The sequence below is a fragment of the Labrus bergylta genome, chromosome 21 (assembly GCF_963930695.1).
Source record: "Labrus bergylta chromosome 21, fLabBer1.1, whole genome shotgun sequence".
Classification (NCBI taxonomy): Eukaryota; Metazoa; Chordata; class Actinopteri; order Labriformes; family Labridae; genus Labrus; species Labrus bergylta.
The window spans coordinates 12250218-12269513 of record NC_089215.1 but is presented as its reverse complement, the minus strand read 5'-3'; the positions used below and the strand labels follow the sequence as shown (position 1 = coordinate 12269513).

General features: G+C 40.7%; 3 protein-coding genes across 4 annotated transcripts; 2 read left to right on the top strand and 1 right to left on the bottom strand.

The window, feature by feature from the left end:
* Positions 1–103: 103 nt before the first annotated feature.
* pagr1 (PAXIP1 associated glutamate-rich protein 1) lies at positions 104–2968 on the bottom strand. Its single transcript, XM_020639646.3, has 5 exons — positions 2769–2968; positions 2238–2472; positions 719–1052; positions 549–637; positions 104–460 (listed from the first exon to the last, which is right to left on the bottom strand). The coding sequence occupies exons 2-5, from the start codon at positions 2419–2421 to the stop codon at positions 225–227; spliced, it is 843 nt and encodes a 280-aa protein (XP_020495302.2). The 5' UTR covers positions 2422–2472; positions 2769–2968; the 3' UTR covers positions 104–224.
* Positions 2969–3153: 185 nt separating this feature from the next.
* On the top strand, positions 3154–10769 carry kif22 (kinesin family member 22). 2 transcript variants are annotated; one of them, XM_020639198.3, is made up of 13 exons: positions 3154–3435; positions 3719–3915; positions 4005–4132; positions 4362–4513; positions 4954–5163; positions 5629–6025; positions 6443–6563; positions 7022–7127; positions 7309–7489; positions 8244–8338; positions 8678–8878; positions 9027–9086; positions 10580–10769. In XM_020639198.3, the coding sequence occupies exons 2-13, from the start codon at positions 3728–3730 to the stop codon at positions 10607–10609; spliced, it is 1869 nt and encodes a 622-aa protein (XP_020494854.1). In that variant the 5' UTR covers positions 3154–3435; positions 3719–3727; the 3' UTR covers positions 10610–10769. The 2 variants fall into 2 exon arrangements, with proteins under 2 accessions (XP_020494854.1, XP_020494848.1); XM_020639192.3 differs by having other exon boundaries at positions 3156–3435; positions 3704–3915.
* Positions 10770–11080: 311 nt separating this feature from the next.
* prrt2 (proline-rich transmembrane protein 2) lies at positions 11081–18212 on the top strand. The gene is made up of 5 exons (XM_020639691.3): positions 11081–11419; positions 13371–13644; positions 13845–14140; positions 14562–14691; positions 15711–18212. Exons 2-5 carry the CDS (start codon positions 13422–13424, stop codon positions 15725–15727), a joined length of 666 nt encoding a protein of 221 aa, XP_020495347.1. The 5' UTR covers positions 11081–11419; positions 13371–13421; the 3' UTR covers positions 15728–18212.
* Positions 18213–19296: the final 1084 nt, after the last annotated feature.

The window sequence follows — 19296 nt, the reverse complement described above, 5'->3', positions numbered from 1 at the left end:
TATTTATTGAAATGCTCTGCTCCACTATATGTAGCCACTAGGAGGCTCCAGAATAAGTTTACAATCATGCAAGATGACACTCAATAGATCAGTGAACATCGTCTAGGTTTAAATCGTTTATTGCCAATATACAAAACACACATAGAAAACATAGAAAATTCATTACATTAAAAAATTCAAGTTTTGAGAAGTCCTCAGCAAATCCTCGATCATCTCTTAATACTTCAGTATCTTCTCTGTCTCGGGGAGAAGATGGTGTTGGGGTTGCTGTCTCGCTCCCTCTCTTTCTCTCGCTCCTTCTGGCTGTTCGGTGACAGAGCCTCCTCCCGCTTCTTCTCAGTCTTGAAGAGGTCCCGACCCGTACGCATGATGTGCTCCTCGATTTTGCGGTGGCGCTGCATGTCTGAAAGAACCTTGTCCAACCGAGCTTCCCTTTTCACTGAGGAGCGTGCTGAAGATCCTGGGAGATGAAAAAGAAATCAACGGGCTATCCATGAAATAGCCAACACAACACTTTGCTGTAAATCATGAGTTCTTGACTGACTAACCTGGTGTTCTGCGTCTGTTGATGAAGGAATTTTTGGGAGTTGCTTGCATCTCTTTCTCGTCAAAGTCAAACTCGGTCGGAGTTACAGGCCTGAAAGAGAGAAGGTCATGAGGCTTCACATACACCTGACCTGTACACGATCAAACATACCTTGAAAAATAAAATACTGACTTGTGGTCTCTCTCCTCCCTCTCTCTTTCCTTCGCTGCCTCGTCTTCATCATCTCTCTCCGGTGACGGGGTGCGTTCAGGTGTAGGTGGCCTTCTGGGAAGGGGCACAAAGTTCAGTTCCAGCATCTCCCCTTTAGCAAGGAGCTCATAGAGTCTTTTAATCTCAGCGGGGGGTGGCATCCAGTTTTTGGGGTCCTCCATTTCTTCGTCGCTGTATGCAATTTCCCATTCACCATTTGTTACTGCAGCCTGCTTTCCCTTGTCACCTTCCAATCCAGCATCTGACTGAGCGTCATCTTTGTGCTCCTCTCCTTCCGACACATCCATGTCTCCATCTGAGAAGAAAGAGAAATACATAGAAAGCCACTTTAGCTACAGCTGCTGAGGTGTACACAAATGTGTAGTAAGATTCACAGTACATACAGGCTTGATTGAATGTATTTAAATTGGGAGAGTACAGTTGCTTTCTACAGAACGACTGTTTTGCAGTCTCAAGGGTTTCAGGAAGGTTTATTTTTTTACTTGATTTCTATTTACCCGGTACCTTTAATCCCTGACAATTAAAAGCATTTTCGTCAGATTTGCTATTAATCAGTACAATTCACATCTTCAGCAGAATCAGTGCAGTCATTTTCATTAAAATTATCCCTCGTTTTTGCGATGTTAAGCTGCACATACTAGATTCCCCTCTCTCATTATTATTATTTTATATTTTATAAACTAAAACTGGACTGGACGCACCACACAGAGGCTGTCTACAAGAAGGGTCAGACCAGACTCTACTTCTTGAGGAAGCTTAGGTCTTTTAATGTGCGTAGCAAAATGTTATCCATGTTTTATCAGACTGTCGTGGCAAGTGCCATTTTCTTTGCAGCCGTCTGTTGGGGCAGCAGCATCATCAGGGGCTTGGGACTCTACAAAGCTTCACAAGCTGATTAAGAGGGCTGGCTCTGTGCTGGGGAGATGGATGATACAGAAACTGTTGAACATTATGGACAATAACATGCATCCCTTACACAATCTTGTGTGTGAACAAAAGAGTGCTTTTAGTGGGAGGCTAAGCTGCAAAAAGTACAGATTTAAAAATACTTTTTTACCTACTGCAATTGCACTTTATAACGACTCCCCTTTAATTAAGGACAGAAGACATAAGGACAACTTTTGAACTTTAGCCTGAGCTGCATATATATATATATCAAACTGTATTTTGCACCTGTATATTTGCACACTTGACTGCTTTTTTATCATAATTCTTTATTTATTTATCATACTATGCACTGGCAGAGCTAGTATTTTGTACTGTTATCTATGAGTAACAGCTACTTCCATCCATACCACTTTTTTTTTATCCTGGCTATGTATTGTGGGCTCATGTTTTTTTTTTGTATGGGTGGTATATGTATGTATATATGTGTTGTGTTGTGTTGTGTTGTTTGTATGTATGCTGGCCACTGGAACACCTACATTTCCCTGCTGGGTTGAATAAAGTATCTTATCTTATTTTGTATTGTTGGACTTGCCCGTTTCTTCCTTTGTAGTTGTGCCATCTTCTGTTGCAGGAGTCATCTCCGCGTCCTGTGTCTCTGTGTTGCCCTCTTCTTCTTCTTCTTCTTCTTCTTTTCGTGCTGCAGGTTTTTCTGTGTCCTTCACACCCAGAGCCTCTTCGCCCTCTGTCAACGAAGACTCTTTGGCCTCTGCCTGCATCCTTTCAGCCTGTAGCCTTCCCAGCTGCTGCTTAACTTTATTGCTGCAAATCTGTACAAAAAAAAAAAAAACATTATTTAAAGAAAGATGATTTTAAAAGAGTACTGTTAAACTTAATACACATCAAGAAACCCGTGAGAACAGGTTTTATTTTTAGAAAGCCAGAAGAGTCATTCATAAAACCCTCTCGATAGCTCTTAGCTTTGATTTCGGACGAACAAACACACAACTTTATTGTAACGGTGTGCTCATTCTTAACTAGCTAGCTAACGTCAGGCCTGACCGTCCAGTATTTATAAACAGTAAAATACAATTAGACCACATACAAGAATTAAAATCGCAATTACCTAATGTCCGGTTGATCCTGGATCCCTTGGGCTTTCGCTAATTGTTAAGCTATCTTTTCCAATGAGAAAAAACACCATAGCTCTCCACGGGACTTGCTAAGGATAATAAACGTTTGTGTAGAGACGTAAACATAGCGCCATTTTGGCTCCAAGAACGGTGTGACTGCCTGCTTTTGCGATCCTGCGCACTTCAACTGATTAAAAACCATGTGGATGGTTGAGCGACACCACGACTAAGCGACATCAGTTTCGCTGAATGTTATAGCGATCTAGTGATGTGGCCTCCTGCTCAGTGCGCAAGCGCATAAAAGTCTGAATGCCTTTAAGTGGTTCCTGATAAACCTATTTTGCTTTCCCATTTAGATAATAGCTTAATTGAAGGGGTAGATATATGTTTATATATCGCAACATATATTTGTATATTCGATATATTTTTGATTATAAATAAGCACCGCAGACGTCGAACAGGCGCCAGTGCCTCTGATTGGTTAATGGTCGTTTCCGGTTTAAGCGCTCTACATTTGAAAATGTTCGGTTAGTAGCTATGGTTAGTAGTGAAGGCTCTACCTCCGTCGCTTTTGTTGACAGTCGGGAGTTCGTTATGTTGCTTAAAGTAAAACTGGGAGAATAGCAAAAGTTTCGAACACGGAGTCTGCACATAATACCGGTAAGAATTGTAATGAATTTCAGTCGATAGTTGTATTTTCTGACCGAAACATTGTTGTGTACGATGCATAAAGCTTTCGTGGCCAAACTTTTCTTAGCTTGTTGTTAGCATTAGCTGTTTAAAGGCCCTTAATCCAAACTCTGCACATTTTCTATGTTTTGTTTGGGGGGGGTAATCCGCATTATTATCGTTCTTAATGCTTTAAATCTAGCAGAAGTGAAACATATCTCAAGGTCTCCTGTTTAAACATGTATCTGTGACTATCCAGGCTTTTGTTTTCAAGAGGTCAAACATGGCTCAGCGCGTGGCGTTGGCAGAAGGAGGAAACAAGAAGACATCAAGAGTTCGTGTAGCTGTTCGTCTGAGACCCTGTGTGGGGAATTCACACGAGAAGGACGAAGGACCATGTGTAAGAGGCCTGGACTCCCAGAACCTGGAGATAGTCAACTGGAGGAACGCCACAGAAACCGTCAAATACCAGTCAGTGTCCACAGCTAAGCTCCTTTTTTTTAATTTCTTGTAATCACCTTTCAAGAGTAAATGCTGAGACTCCTGTGGATGTTTTACAGGTTTGATGTTTTCCATGCGGAGCAAACAACACAGCAAGAGGTTTTCCGCTCATCAGTGAAGCCCATCCTCCAACATGTACTGAACGGACAAAATGCCAGTGTCTTTGCATATGGACCAACAGGAGCTGGTATGATACACTGATGTTAACTTGATGTAATAGAGATGGTATTCATGCTGAACCCGCCCCTATTTCATGAATGACTTGTCTTTAATACTTTTGTCTCTTATTGTTTTTCAAATCAACAGTTTGGTATTAGACCTGCGTAGCTTTCACAGAGCAACTTTTGGCCTCTCACTGAGCAGTTTGTTGAGAAACTTGTGTGTGTGTGTTTAAATGGCTCTATCCTATTTCGCAGGTAAGACCCACACCATGTTGGGCAGTCAAGAGCAGCCTGGCGTGATTCCCCGCGCCGTGCGTGAGGTCTTCAATTTGGTCAAAGCCAAAGAAGAGGAAGGCGGATGGGACTACAGCATTGGCATGTCTTATTTAGAAATTTACAACGAGAAGGTAAGAAAGGTTGCCAAATGTCACTTATGTGTACATACCAAAAAATGGCCACGTCCTGTCCTATTGTCCCTAATCCTTTAAATTAGAAAATAATGGAAACCAATTTCCACATTAAGTTTCAAACTAGTAATATAATCCATTAAAAAGCTTCTGTATACTGTTTCTTAACTCAACTCCTCATGTCTTAAGAACACCTAATTCTCTTCTAAAATATATATCCAGTCCCCACATTTTAATAAAATCATAACCTCTCCCCTCTATAAATTAAACTTTTTATTTATAATATAAATATATTTTTATGTTTGGATCCAGCCCTGTGATAAGTGTGATTATTGACTGACCAAATAATATGCATCCTTTGTTAGCAGTTTGAAGCATAATTTGTAGATCTGTTTGCACAACCCATCAATGCTTCCTTTTTTTTTTTTTCTTTTTCTCAGGTGCTCGATCTGCTATCACCAGGTTCCCAGGATTTACCAATCAGAGAGGACAAAGACAAAAACATCCTTATCCCCGGCCTCACCCTCACAACAATCTCCTCCTTCGCTGATTTTGACAAACACTTTATCCCTGCCAGCCTCAACCGCACCACAGCTTCTACAAAACTGAACCAGCGATCCAGCCGCAGCCATGCTGTCCTCCTCCTCAAGGTCTGAAGAAGAGATTATTATTGATCTATAATCTTTTAAAGCATCTTAAACAGGTCGTGGCCTCTGAGCAGTAGGCCAGGATTTGGTAGCTGGTGCTAACATCAATTCTCTCTCGCAACTCTCCTGCTAGCAACTGGTTTCTTTCTGGGACTTTACTGGGAGAGAAACAAACTGGTGTCATTCAATCCTTTTTTACTAATATTTTACTTCCCCTAATGTTTTTCTAACATGGACATACAGTAACATTGGTGTTCTAACATTTAACCATGCATAAACACCTGACACACTGCTCTTAGTGTTTATAGCAAAATGCTAATGCAATGTATTTATAATTTATTATGTTATAATTATCATAAAATGCCAGTCTCTTTTGCTGTCTACACTTACCTCTCTTCTTCTCTCTGCTTCCATCATTTCTCACCTCTGTGTCACGGCTAAACCGTTCTTTTCTTTTCAATGATCCAGGTCGTGCGGACTCAGCGTGACCTGCCTCACAGACAACAGACAGGAAAGCTTTACCTGGTCGATCTGGCCGGCTCGGAGGACAACCGTCGCACCGGCAACCAGGGCATCCGTCTGAAGGAGAGCGGCGCCATCAACCTGTCTCTCTTCACACTCAGCAAAGTGGTAGACTCTCTTAACTCGGGCACCGCCGTCCGTGTGCCGTACAGAGACAGTAAACTGACACGGCTGCTACAAGACTCTCTGGGCGGCTCGGCGCACTCGGTCATGATCACCAACATTTCACCCGAGTACGAATACTATTTTGATACCTTCAATGCACTGAACTTTGCAGCCAAATCCAAGCTCATTGTGAACAAGCCCTTCACGCGTGAAACAGTGGCCGCACCTGTGCTGTCAGGTGAGTGAAACTACATTTTTTTTTTTATGTTGAGAACTTTGAAGTATTAATGAAATTAAACAGGTAGACAAGACATTCTGACAGTTCGATGCAAGACCAATAGAGGGTGCCAGTGTCAAATTAAAGAGGCCTTAAAGTGTAATCATCCAGGCAGCTTGGATGTGATTGACATTGTTTATATACTTTTAACACCTCTAAAATTAGCTTTTTCAATCCACTCCTTAACCTAAAAAATTTTCCTTTAAAAACATCCCAGACACAGTTCCTCTGTTTTAATCGAGGCATTGCATGCCAGCTTCGACTGATACGGTATCATCCTTATCTGAGTCGCTTTACCCTCTAGAGAACCCCCACAACGACGTTGCATGACTGCACTGAATACTAAACTGTTAATTTCCCCTTTGCCTTCATCTCCAGTGAAGCGGACCAGAGAGGACCACGGGGTACGGGGGTCTGTAACCGAGCCACAGAAGAAGAGACTGAAAGAGGAGCGGAAAACAGAACAAGATGGTTCCTCCCCCTCTGCACAAATTCACAGGTTAACATCAGCGCACACACACACACACACACACACACACACACACACACACACACTCACACAAATCAACTGAGGCTAACTGTTTGGCTGTTTTATCAGACTTGGCAACTCTGATGTTTAACTGTCTAGAGACCACATCTGCCCCAAGCTACTGCATCAAATCCAGGCTGTACAGCTGCACCTCAAACAGGCCATAGCCTTAAAGCAACTGTATGCTGTGCTCTGATTGGCTGCAGCTGCTGTGCCCACTGGGATCCCTTTTGGAAAAACATTCAGGCACTGATTTCATGCCATCTGTTACCAGGTGTAAAAGTGTGTCTGGGCCTTCAATCTGATCAACTTCAACGTAGTCGACATGCTTACTTTTGAGTACATTTCAAAGCGCCTGATTGTGCAGCCCCCCCTTGTTGTCTGACATAACTTTGACAATTTATTATTTGTGTGTTTTTCTCTTTCAGTCCGTCGGTGATGGAGAGACTACTCGCTCTGGAGAAGCTGATGATGAGCTGCCAAGACAAAGACAAGCAGCTTAAAGATGTAGCCCAGTCTCGCAAGGAGATACAGGTGATGACACGCGTACAAAAAAAGTAAAGTTTATCCTCCTGGGAGTTTGATAGGAACTCCTGGCTCAACCTCAGTCCCTTCTGTCTGTGTGAAATGTACCAGATGCTGATGCTGTATGATCTTTATCAACTCATTCATGGATATTTGATATCCAACCACACTGCTGTTTTTGTTTTGGCAGGTGCTCAAAGAGAAGCAGAAGGAGTTGGAGACCAAGGCCTTGCTGTTCAGTCGCCTGGCAGGAGAAAAGTCTGCTGCCACCAAGGAGTCCGTCTTCAAGAACAACACAGCTCCTCTGCAGAGAAAACCGTCAACTGCAACAACAGCTAATAAGCAGAAGGCTGTGGTTCAACCCCTTAAAGGTCCGTTTAACAGCTGAGACTAACTTCACTGATTTTAAAGTAAAATTATTATCTTGATCTATTTCAAGTTGTAGGAAAGTACAACAAAGTTTCATACTGTCTTATTTGCAGTATGAGTAAAAGCAAGGGTGTGCCTATAAACTAATTTGATTCCATTATTTATAATCCCCCTACGACAGTCTTCGAATCTAGTCCTTACCATGGATGAATACTGCCTGCCAGAGACTGCTGCTGTTCAAGAGCAGCAAAGTAGAACTCCTAATGATAGCAGTAACGATGATGACGACGTATGATGAACAGTAACATTGTGGTGCTAAAAGAGTAACTGTAGTCTGAGCTAACAAAATGTAAGCAATACAGTGTTTCCCCTTGACCCTTGATGTTTTTTCCTGAGGTAGAAATCTCTGCAGCTCAGGGTTAACAAAAAGTTGTCACTGGCCAGATCAGTCATGTTGAATAAGAGAAGCTGTTGATGAGCTGCATTGTGATACTGCAGGTGGGGAATATATCAAATGACGATGAGGAGGAGTTATTTTTACAACCGTAAGCTGCTTGGAGAGTAAGCGAGATCACTTGCTGGATGAATGTCTCATGCATTTGGCTCTGAGCCAAAACAAAACACCCAAAACGAAAATAGAACTTTTGACTGCTCTTCATCACAATATTGTCATTTTTAATTCCACTTCTGAGAAAATTGTCCTTTATAACATAAATACATCTATTAATCTCTTGTGTTTTTTTTTTCTTCCACCAGTGTCTCAGCTCCAGCCTCTTCAGCAGCTTGCAGTCGTCAAGAAACAGTCCGTCTGCGTCAAGAAGAAGGAGAGGAAGCTTTCAGACCAGGTTGAGGTCAGCATCCGAGCCTCGGCTGTGCTTAGCTTGACACATCTGCAGAGTTGCAAGCATCACAAACAAGCTGACGTGGTGCATTGGATTCAATTTGTTGTTGGACTAGACAGGAGCTGCAGGATCTCAAATTTGTTGTGACAAAATTAACCTCTTTCCTCGACCAATGTGGACAAAAACAAGTTGACACATGAACTAGATTTTCATGTACTGATACTTAACATTTCATACAAATGTCTAAAAGAGTGTTTATATATTAAAATCATTGGTAAATGTGTCTGGATAGTGTGTAAAGTAAATCTAGTTTTCATAACGTTTGATTTGTTTCTTCACCTTTCTCAGGCCCCGGATGGTAAAGAAAACATCATGGAGCACGGCTGGGAGTCCCAGCTCGACACATCGGTGCTGGAGCAGTCAAGACAGAAGATCCTGCAGGTTCTTAACACCGGCTCCCTCAAAGACCTGAAGGGTCTGCAGCAGATCGGTGACAAGAAGGCAAAGCTCATACTGGGCTGGAGGGAGATCCACGGTCACTTCACAAAGGTTGGTTGAGAAATGCATGAGTATAGATCTTGTTTTATTGTGTAATCAGAACAATCCCTTTTTCTTAAGGGACTTTTCAATCTTAAAAATGTGATATGTGTAGAGTTTAAGTAACTCATGCTGACTCTATAAATGATGTATTTTGCAGTTGGAAGATCTGGGAAAAGTTGAGGGTATGACAGAAAAGCGATATTCCTCCTTCATGAAGGTAAGCCAAGACTGAATGAACCTTTGTGTATATTTAATGTCATAGCTTCAAGGGTTCCAAATAAAAAATAACTGAACACTGAATAATTGCATTGCTTAAAATCAATACTTCAAATCAAAATGCAACAGAAAAAAACATCCTCTCCAGTTATCTCACACCAAGGTGCAATAGGCTTCAGGGGAGCGCTAAGTGAGACTTGATTTGGAATAATAATCTATTAGTTTTAATAATTGCGCATGAATGCAATGCAATAAACTCAACTATTGTATAGATTCCCATGGAATAAATGGTTTACCTTTTTTCTTTTTTCACCTGTTTTTTTTGCACCAAAAATAGTCAGTTGTCACCATTGCCCCTGTTAGTGGTCAAACAAAGTCATTTGGATATTAAGCAATTTTACCGTTTTTCCAAAAATGTTGCTGACTCATCGTGCACTCTCTGAGGTCTTCAAATTTTTATGACCCTCCCCATGATGCCTAGTGTCTAGAAATTAACAGTTTGAAAGTTGTCACATTTAGTGCTGTTAGCTATCTATCAAGCTATAGCTCCTGAAAAACTTTTTAAAGGTTTATTTTAAATAAAGTGAGCATTGCGTCTTACTATATGCAACATTTTCCCAGCTTCCAGACAAAATATTTTCCCAGCTGTGAAACAGCAGTATTTTTCATGCTGCAAACAATGAATCCAAAACATATGATTTTCTTTGTTTTTAAAACAAAAAGAATGATAATGTTATTACCCGGAAAGAGTTCAGACCAACTTATTTAGATTTATTTTGGGGGGTGCTTTCATAATAAATGAAGAGACTACTACTAATGTTGATCAAATCAAACGGAGGCACATCTCATTCTACTTCAAAAGGTGATGATTCAACTGACAAGCCATTGAACAAAGCCTCGCTGCTTGAGTTGTTGCATAACATGCTAAAATAAAAGATAAAATGAAAAGTTTATAATCAGGGTTATTACACCAAATATGATTTCTGAAGTCTCACTACTTTTTTAAAAATAATACTTTTTTGTTCTTAAAATTGAGTAGGAACTTTGTTGCAGTATTGGCTGAAAATACTGTATTTTTTTTTTTTCTTAACCTGCTCCAATACAATACCTACTCTAATATGAAAATATTTCACTTGGAGGTCTGGGAGTAGGGTTAAATATTGGAAACATAAACCTATAATAAGTGGAACCAGAGAAAAACATATTTTTGAAGGGGTCTCCAACACATTTTCTGGAGCTCTATATTGACAAAAACATGATGTCCTCTTCTCCCAAGAGAAAACATGACGGGGAAGCAATTGACATTGTTATTTCCAATAATGAAGACTTTTATGTTCATTAGCAAATGTTAGCATTATCTGAAAGCTTCTCTGTGTCCTGGTACGGCCTCTTAATGGCTGCTGACTCTGGCTGGATGTAAAACCATATTATGAAGCTTTTGGATTAGTCTTGTGTTCACTTGGTTCTAATGTTAGTTTCTTTTTTCTTTTCCAGACAAACATCCTGAGTGCCATGGGGAAATGACCTTGTTTTACTTTAGCTATATCCTGTGTTATGTATATAAATTGTTACTCAAAGACTTTTATTTGTTATTTTATGCTTGGTTTTAATTCTGTTTTTGTAGTTGCCACTCTGCTCCAGCTGGTGGCGTACCACTGCTTTTAATAAAAATTTTTAAATGACATAGCATATTTGACTGTTTATTTCATGGTCATGCATACATCTTATGGTCAATATCACATCTTATGGCCCTTCATAACAGTTACCCTGAACCATGAACGCTCAGTCAGAGACGTAACAACCCATTTCTGTGTTGAAACCCTATATTGAGTTCATTTATGAACTCGTGTCCTCTACGGCGGGGAGGGGGATGTCCTTTTTAAATCCCCGGCAGCATCAGAGGACAGAAATAAGAATATTGGAGCATGCATGTTTCGGGGTGAAGGAAGGAGGATGCTTCAATCCACTGTCTCCTTCCTTCCTCCCTCCCACATCACGTAGTCTTGTGGATTTCACTTTCCATTTCACACACACACCCCCTCCTCTGTGATCCACCCTGACATCCAGGAGCCTCCCCCACCATCCATCTCTCCTCCTCAGCACTCTGCGCTGCAACACGGCGCCACAAACACTCACTCTCCGGCTCCATTTACGACAAAGCAACGGGATTTTCCACAGATTTTCTTCCTTTTTTTTTTTTTTTAGACATTGTTTGCAAATACATCGTGGCTTTAGAGATGCTGCCTGATTCTGGGGGGTTTTGAGAATAACGTTACCACGATGCAAAAACCAGGGACGCTCCGGCTGAATTGAAACAGGCACGGAATTAAAAAGGTCAGTGTGATTTATCTTTTATGACCTCTTTTTCTTTCCCTTTATTTGATGCCCTTAAATGCACAACCAACCATCGCGTATATCTACTCCTATTGTGTGGTTTTGTTTTCATTTAAAAGCATGTTTTTTGTTTTTTTCTTGGTGGCAGCCCACAAGACACTGAATTCAAACCCCCAGCAGATAATTAATGCTCCTCTCCGTCCCCTTCCTTCACCCGTCTGTCTGACAATCTCCCCCTTTTGTAATCACCCTTATTACTTGTCCGTTCTCCTTTTACCTTTTGTTCTGGGCCCATCACGGCCTCCATATGCCACAATGAGCCTGTGTCCACACGATGAAATAATGGTATGTACACACCTGCCTCCATCTGCCATGCCTTTGTGCTCCTCGAGTCATTGTGACCTGCTTTTTGTTCTCACCTTTTCCCTTGCTTGTTTGCTGTTTTAATAATCTGCCGTGATGGAGGACTGGTTTGCACTGGAACATGTGTGGATTTCATCTGTTTACCCTCACTCGCTTTATTTACTGATGAACATGACGTAAGGAGTTATTTAACAAATAATGGAAGTGGATTATTAAAAGAGGATTAAAGTGACATTGAGCCTAAACAGGGTTCAAGACTACTTTCAGGTTCATCATTGTGAGAGTAGTGTGCTGAAAGGTTCACATTTTTGAAAGTGTGGCCCTCCATTTTCCTTGGACCTCACATTGACTTAGAATAACAAATGCAATCCCCCCCCCCCCCCTCCTCCTCCTCCTCCCCATGCCTCAATAAAATATACATGCCACTATGATACTATACTGACATTATGAAATCATTTCCAGAATTCCTGCTTTTGCCCAAATGTAAGCAAGACGTATGCTTTATTTATTCCATTTAATCTTATAATCAATACCTGGCGCCTAAATTACCCACGATGCAACGCAATCACTAGAGATTCTGCTGATAGTAGTGGCTGTGTTTTCTAATTTACATTTGTCACAGTTCACTCTCAGGCTCTTTACGATGTTTTCAAATGAGTTAAACGGCTCCCCGAGAGACTTTGGTATCTGAAATCTTTTCAAGAATGTTCCTATCTTATATATCTGTTAATCTATGAGGTAACGGCACGTTCATTTAGTTTCCTGTTTTCTGGGAAACAGATGAGGGCGTTAGTTATCATAGTTTTTAAGTTATTGTCAAAACTTGCATATATTGTTTAGAATTAATGAAAAAAACATGAATATAGATGCCTATACTCAACATAAGACTGCACAAAGTAAAATCACATAGATTTATTTGCAATAATTGGTCGTTGACAATGACAACAATGTCCTTGATCCAGCACTTCCAAAGTCGTCAAACTGCGTCTTTTGTTCTTTTTTGTTTGAGAGACCTCGTTGCTGAAATGACACACTGTGCCTTTAATAATAATAGTATGTCTTTTACATAGCAGCCAAATCAGTCAACAGGAATGGGGCGAGAATTAACAAAACAATATATTGAAACCATCAAAGCGATTTTAAACCAAGTGTTAACTAGAACTACATGAGGCGAGTGAAAAAAACATTTAGCTCTTTGTAATTAATGGTGATCTCATTTTGGATTTGCAAAGTCTGGACCGTTCCTCAAAATGTAGATAATGGCACAGTAGCCTCAACCTGATTTGAATTAGGACGAATAGCCCCTGATGTAGACACAATATACTGAGAATACACTCCTTATGATACGTTTTGCATACAATTTTTTAAAAAATTTTGAAGTTGTTTTTTTTTTCAGAGAAATGTTATCTAACTTTGCAATGAGAAAAACATGACCCTTTTATAAATGATAAATAAGTCACTATTTACTTCTTTTCACATTCCTATTCCCACCTCACTAATTTAAATGAAGTCTCTTAAGCAGCTTGGAGGGAAGAGCTTAAGTTTAAAATGGCTAAACCCACTTCTGGTCCCTCATGTGTAACTACAGGCAGCACACACAGGACCAGACCACAAACAGAGGCTTGATTTTGCTCTCAGCATGGCTGTAAACATGATGCCAGGCCCTGACATATGGCCAGGGGAAGAACAGCCGTCTCTGCTGGACCAGGAGGGCTCTCTGTCGAGCCAAGCCCCCGCCTCGTTGCAGGGCCAACCAGTCAGCGGTGACCAGCTCATCCACAGCAGCCCAGCCAGCACAAGACCCCCTCGCAGCAAATCCAAAGGAGAGCTAGTGATAGTGATCAACGAGAAGCTGAAGAACAGTAAGTGACTGAGTTTGACCTTTTAATAAGATACTGGGTTGGTGGAGGGAGATAGGTGGGATCGTACATCTGCTTAGTCAGCTCACAGCGGGCAAGTCAAACTGCAGTGCATGAAAACGCTCCTGGGATGGCAAATGCACATTGAGCTCCTGCAGCGTTTCAAACAGTCCCCCGTCCTTTTTTTCGTCCCTCATGTGTAGGTAATGGGATCCACCAAACACCTACTGAGAGCTCCTCTCCAGTCATCTCCTCCCCTCCCAGAAGACAGCACTCCATCTCCTACCCCCATCATGGCAAGACTAGGAAGGGGAGCAGGGCGAGTTCTATCGGCTACACCGCCTTCTCACCCAGGCCGTCACTTTCTCGACACTCCAGCATCGCCACCAACCCACCTCTGGACCGCACCAAAGTCAAAGACTACCTCCTTCTGTCTGTGCTGGCCTGCTTCTGCCCTGTGTGGCCCATCAACATCGTGGGATTTGTCTACTCCATCATGGTAAGAACAGGACCTTCGGCCTGCTGTCCAGAGAGACTGACCGTCCATGTTTTTTGTTTTGATGTTAAATCAATCAACACTCATATTAAATCCTATACCAATATGGAGTCCTGTACAGCTTGTATGGGGATTTTGCATTAATATTAACTGCAGTGCAGACCAGTGCAGCACGTGCTTAGAGTATTGTAAACCATAAAGTTGGGACCTAATTGGTTTGACAAGCTTCATGATTACTCCATAGCATTGTTTTCTAACTATTATTATTAATGGTGTTTTATGACACATCTGTCAAAGGCCCACATTGGCCCAATAATGTCTGCTGTGTAATATATCAGTCGTGCTGTGCTCTCGAGTTTTGGTAAATGACTTTGAGCAAACAAAAACACTGTAATCATGCTAACGGTTGAATCCTCTACTTCAGTCCAAGAACAGTCTGGAGCAGGGGAACCTGGATGGAGCCGTGCGCCTCGGACGAGTGGCTAAGATGCTCTCCATGGTGTCACTAGTAGGAGGGACGGTCATTATCATCGCCTGCATTGTCAACCTGGCCAGTGAGTGTCCCAAATCTGACCTTTAAACCGTAACCTCAACTCTTTTACCTTCTGTGTAGTTGTTGCACAGCTCAAACGTCCTCTTGAACTCTCCTTTTTTTCTTTTTTTTTTTGTGTGTGTGTCCTCAATCCTGATCCAGCTGCTCCAACCTACTACTGTCACTGTTTATATCATCACAACATGACATGTAGCTGTGTTAGCACAGTCTGACTGTAACCAATGATATTATTAACGTCACTGTTTGCACAATTTTTCCACCAGTTCCCAAGCCTGCACGAGTCTTTTTACACTGCAGCACTTTAGCCTTCAGGAACTAACGCTGCACAAAGATCAGAACATATTAATCACATTTGCGCCGGTCAAATCTACATTTTCTGACATGTTTCTCCATTCCCACAGGGTGGCCTCCAGCTGTAACTGAATGCATGCCTCAGACCGCTGTTTGTGTAACTGTAGAGTGAAATATGTGTAGTCCGTGTCTGTTGTATGCCTTGCTCTGTTTGCTTGTAAAAAAAGAAAAAAGAAAAGAAAAAAAAAAAGTGAAGTCATTGTTGTCCCTGTATGATATGTATACTTACATAAAGTGTATGTCAGCGTGTGAGTTGTTGATCTGCTCACTAATGATTTATTGTACCTGGCAAATAAAAGGGTTCTGATTACAGAACTTTTAAAGAAAGGGAATAGTATGTGTGTTTTGCATTACTCTTACAGTTTATTCAAACACATGAATCAAGGGTCAGTCAGTTAAATGATTCTTTAAGCTGGTGTGACTTGAATGCACACAGTGACAGCCTGTTGGGTCTCATTAAGCCAAGTGATGGACTAATTCACTTAATGACTAGAAGAGCATTTGTGCACACATTAAAGTTGAGTTTAGACGCTCTGGGACTTAACAATCCTTGTTTTGTTTTTCTCTCGTTATATAACTGTCCTCTGTGGTCTATGAAAGTTTATACATCCATATTAAGTTGCAGAATGTATAGCTCTTAATCTAATACGCTTCCTTTTCTGTTTTTAGTAAATGTGAAAACCTGAGTTTCATCCCAGGATGAAACTGGATAAGGCTGAAAACTGACCATCCGGCCCGCACCTGCACCACCGTCTTTACCGCCTAGTCATTACCTGGATGTGTGACAAATATGCACCCGATATACAGTGCTTACTTATATCTCTGTAATCTATATAAATCCCTTTTGTTAATGGAGGAAAATAAAATATGCAAATGCTGCTGCTCTGAGTTGGCCGGGTGGGGTGGGGTGGGGAAGGGTGGGGAAAAGGGGGTTGTCCGTCTGGTGAGAAGGGAGAAGACAGTCTAATCAGTCCCTTTGTATTCTGGTCAACACATTCAGAACGATTCTCGAGAAAGACACAGAAAAAAAACAAAAAACTCTTTGAGAATTCTTTCATCAGTCAGAAGGGACTCAGAGAGAGGTGGACTAGAAAGCTCAAAGACCAACGGATGGGGTACAAAGTGTACTCCCAACTTCAGCTCCACATAGAAGTACCAACCAAATATCCGCCTGGACTGGACCTATCAGAGTGTCAGCTTCCTGTTAAATCTCCTCGGATACGTGGAGAGGCTCTGGAAATTTGGGGCCTCATTGGAATTACAGAGCAAGAAATTCATCCCTCACATGGAAAAACCAAATGTGTCACTCTGCATCACTTTGTTTGAGACTCACTTCTCTAAATCCCATGTCTTCTTGTGTTTGAGAGCGGGCGTACGGTTGGTAAAAGAGCATGAAATGGAGGCTTACCAAGGACTAGCTGTGAGTGCTAAAACGAAAGGGATTATGAAAAGTCTCACACACATGTCACAGTCATCACTGTAAGGAAGAACTGTAAGGAAAAAAAAAAAGAATTTAGAGGGAAATGTTCTTGCTTTGTAAAGACCCAACTCTAATCACAGAATTGCTGTTGCAGAGAGGAACATCAAAACGTGTTTTTTTGCTCTGCTGCACCTTTTCCTTTCTATGTGACCACTGTGAGCCGGGGGGAAGGGTACACGTTCACCAAAAAAAACCCCTCTGTAGCAAAAAAAAAAACCAAACATAATTGTTTTTACAAAGAAGTTAGTTATGCTACGTCATATATAAACTTTTGATAATATTTGTAAAACATTTTGAAACTAGCAGGATTATGAAACAGGATGCTTTTGAAAGGCTGCCCTGCAGATGACAGGTGGTGGAAGTATTGTATGTACAGGGAGATCGTATTTGGTTAACAAATTTAATAGCTTTGTGATTGCAAACAGAGTTGTGGCTGTAGCCTCAGAGTCTCACTAGCCCGAGCTTTCAAAGCAGACAGTGTGCCCCCCCCCACCCCACCCCCCAATCCCACCCCCCCAATAACAACCCCTTAAATATATAGCAGCCACCACTCTTACTATGCCTGTTTAGTTGCCATCCAAAGGAGGATTCCTTCTCTACAAGGTGAATCTGTAAACCACAGGTTAAAGGTAAAATGCTTTCATGGGTTTCAATCTGGTTTCTATCTATTGTTCTATTTCCTGTGTGTCCTTAACTAACCTCTAATCCTTATCTACCTGTCATGCTCACTGTGAACTGAAACATCAAGAATGGGTCAAATGCTATTTATCTGCTTTATACTGGATTTTAAATCATGTACAGAAACACCACAACCTCAAAGTCTTGTCACACCTGCAGACAATTTTGTAAAGATGAATGTGGCATTTCTCTCCCTCTGTTAGTACTTAATATGTACATTTAATTGTAATCAGCATTTGATGTGTTCTGCAGATATAGATCTTATTATTGTGATAACTCTCTAGTTGGTATGAGTTAGCATCAAGTAGTTTGGATCTAACATAGGCACACAAGCTGTCAGACCAGACAGTCGTTGTATTACCATGGGGCTTCTATAATCTTTGTGGTTATTGGCATGTTGTGGGTTTTTTATTCATGTAAAATGATACAAATTGAAAATGACAAAGATAGGCTGGCACTTGGAATATTATAATTCTGCAGCACATTCATAATAAAGACACAATGCATGCAAACTGTTTTCATTGTTGTTTTAAAGTGATCAAAGAGCAGCAGATTAAAGAGAGTTGGGTTTTGTCCTTAGGGAGAATGATTGTCAGAAGGGGAAGTTATCCTGAGAGCTTTAGGAAAACTGTAGAGATTTGCAGAGCCAAAAGAAGAAGAAAAAAACCCAGGAAAGTATTAACGTGCTGTAGTTGTTCGTTCAGTGATAGAGTGTAAGCTGCAGGGATTTGAAACGCACACTGTTGGTGGGCAGTGAAGTGATGACAGCAGGAAGAGCAATACGCTGTAAGAAGCCAAGGAACTGTACTCAGCCAAGAATATATATACACTGAATAATCAGCAGCTAAAGCTCCAGATAACCTCAACCAAGTCAAAGACAAACATTCAGCAATATCAACCGTGAATGGAAAATGAGAAGTCTGTAAATATGATATAAAACATATATTAGTATTTTTTTTAATACTGACAGTGAAGGAATGAAAACACTTAGGATTGGCAACTCAATCCATCATTCAATCTTTATTTAGGCCTTTAGCACCAATTCATAACAAATTATAAAGTTGTATTAAAAACTCAGGTTAGCTAAACTGTTGTTAGAGGAATTATTCAATAAAATAAATAAGTTGTTATAATAATATTTTTTTGCCAATCCCCACTCTCTCTCTCTCTCTCTCTCTCTCTCTCTCTCTCTCTCTCACTGATATCCGACTCTTTCCACTCTCCTATCTATACAATAAAGGAACAAAAAGCCCAAAAATAAATCTAGAAAAAAGGAAGGTGTACAATCAAAAATTTGCAAACAGGTGAGGCTCTTGAAAAGCCAAAATCTAACAAAAGTCACACAGATCAATCCTCTGAACAATTTATGTCTGGATCAAAGACCCTCGCTATCAATCCTGCTGTTATTGTGATTTCAAAAAGCCATATCAGCTCAAATCTGCCTAATGACCTTTCCCTTGCTTTGTAGTAATTTCATCATCTAGAAGTTTTTGATCATTAGTTGAACAAACTCGACATGCTGAGGTATATAAAGGCATTTAGAAACATTGTAAGAAACCTTTTTCTTTCTTTTACAATTTAAAATAAAATGTTGTAAACAAACAAACAAACAAAAACTAGATACAACATAAAGATAACAGCTAAGTATGATGAATTGAACATTTCACCATTCACAAGAACAATGTAATTTACTGGGAGTTAAGATATGTTTTAATGCATGTCATGGAAAGGAACAGTTAAATAATTTCCATTATAAGATGAAGAGAGTCCTTGTCAAACACTTATTAGAAATAAAAAAATGTTTTTTTTAAATAACCTGTCCTTCTCTGTATGAACAAGATTTCTAGAGGTCAAAGTGAAAAAAAATCAACAGTAGAAGAAATATTACTGCAAACACAACATCTGACAACAGCAAATTCCCCTTTGCCAATGTAACTGTTCTGACAGCAAAAGGTAATTTATTTTGTAGTCAGCTAATTTAACAGGAGGTCTATAGTGAACAGGGCTATGAAGGGATCAGCACATCAGACAGGGACACATCCAGCTGCAGTAAGTGGGTCAGGGATAATCCAGCTGGGTCATATAAACACTGAGGCA

Coding starts and splice junctions, on each gene's coding strand:
- pagr1 (XM_020639646.3), bottom strand. CDS start 2,421: ATGCAGGCAGAGGCCAAAGAGTCTTCGTTGACAGAGGGCGAAGAGGCT. Junction 638..718: donor AGGGAGGAGAGAGACCACAA/GTCAGTATTTTA, acceptor TCTCTCTTTCAG/GCCTGTAACTCCGACCGAGT. Junction 461..548: donor CAACAGACGCAGAACACCAG/GTTAGTCAGTCA, acceptor TTCATCTCCCAG/GATCTTCAGCACGCTCCTCA.
- prrt2 (XM_020639691.3), top strand. CDS start 13,422: ATGGCTGTAAACATGATGCCAGGCCCTGACATATGGCCAGGGGAAGAA. Junction 13,645..13,844: donor CAACGAGAAGCTGAAGAACA/GTAAGTGACTGA, acceptor CCTCATGTGTAG/GTAATGGGATCCACCAAACA. Junction 14,141..14,561: donor GATTTGTCTACTCCATCATG/GTAAGAACAGGA, acceptor CCTCTACTTCAG/TCCAAGAACAGTCTGGAGCA.
- kif22 (XM_020639198.3), top strand. CDS start 3,728: ATGGCTCAGCGCGTGGCGTTGGCAGAAGGAGGAAACAAGAAGACATCA. Junction 4,514..4,953: donor TAGAAATTTACAACGAGAAG/GTAAGAAAGGTT, acceptor TCTTTTTCTCAG/GTGCTCGATCTGCTATCACC. Junction 9,087..10,579: donor GATATTCCTCCTTCATGAAG/GTAAGCCAAGAC, acceptor TTTCTTTTCCAG/ACAAACATCCTGAGTGCCAT.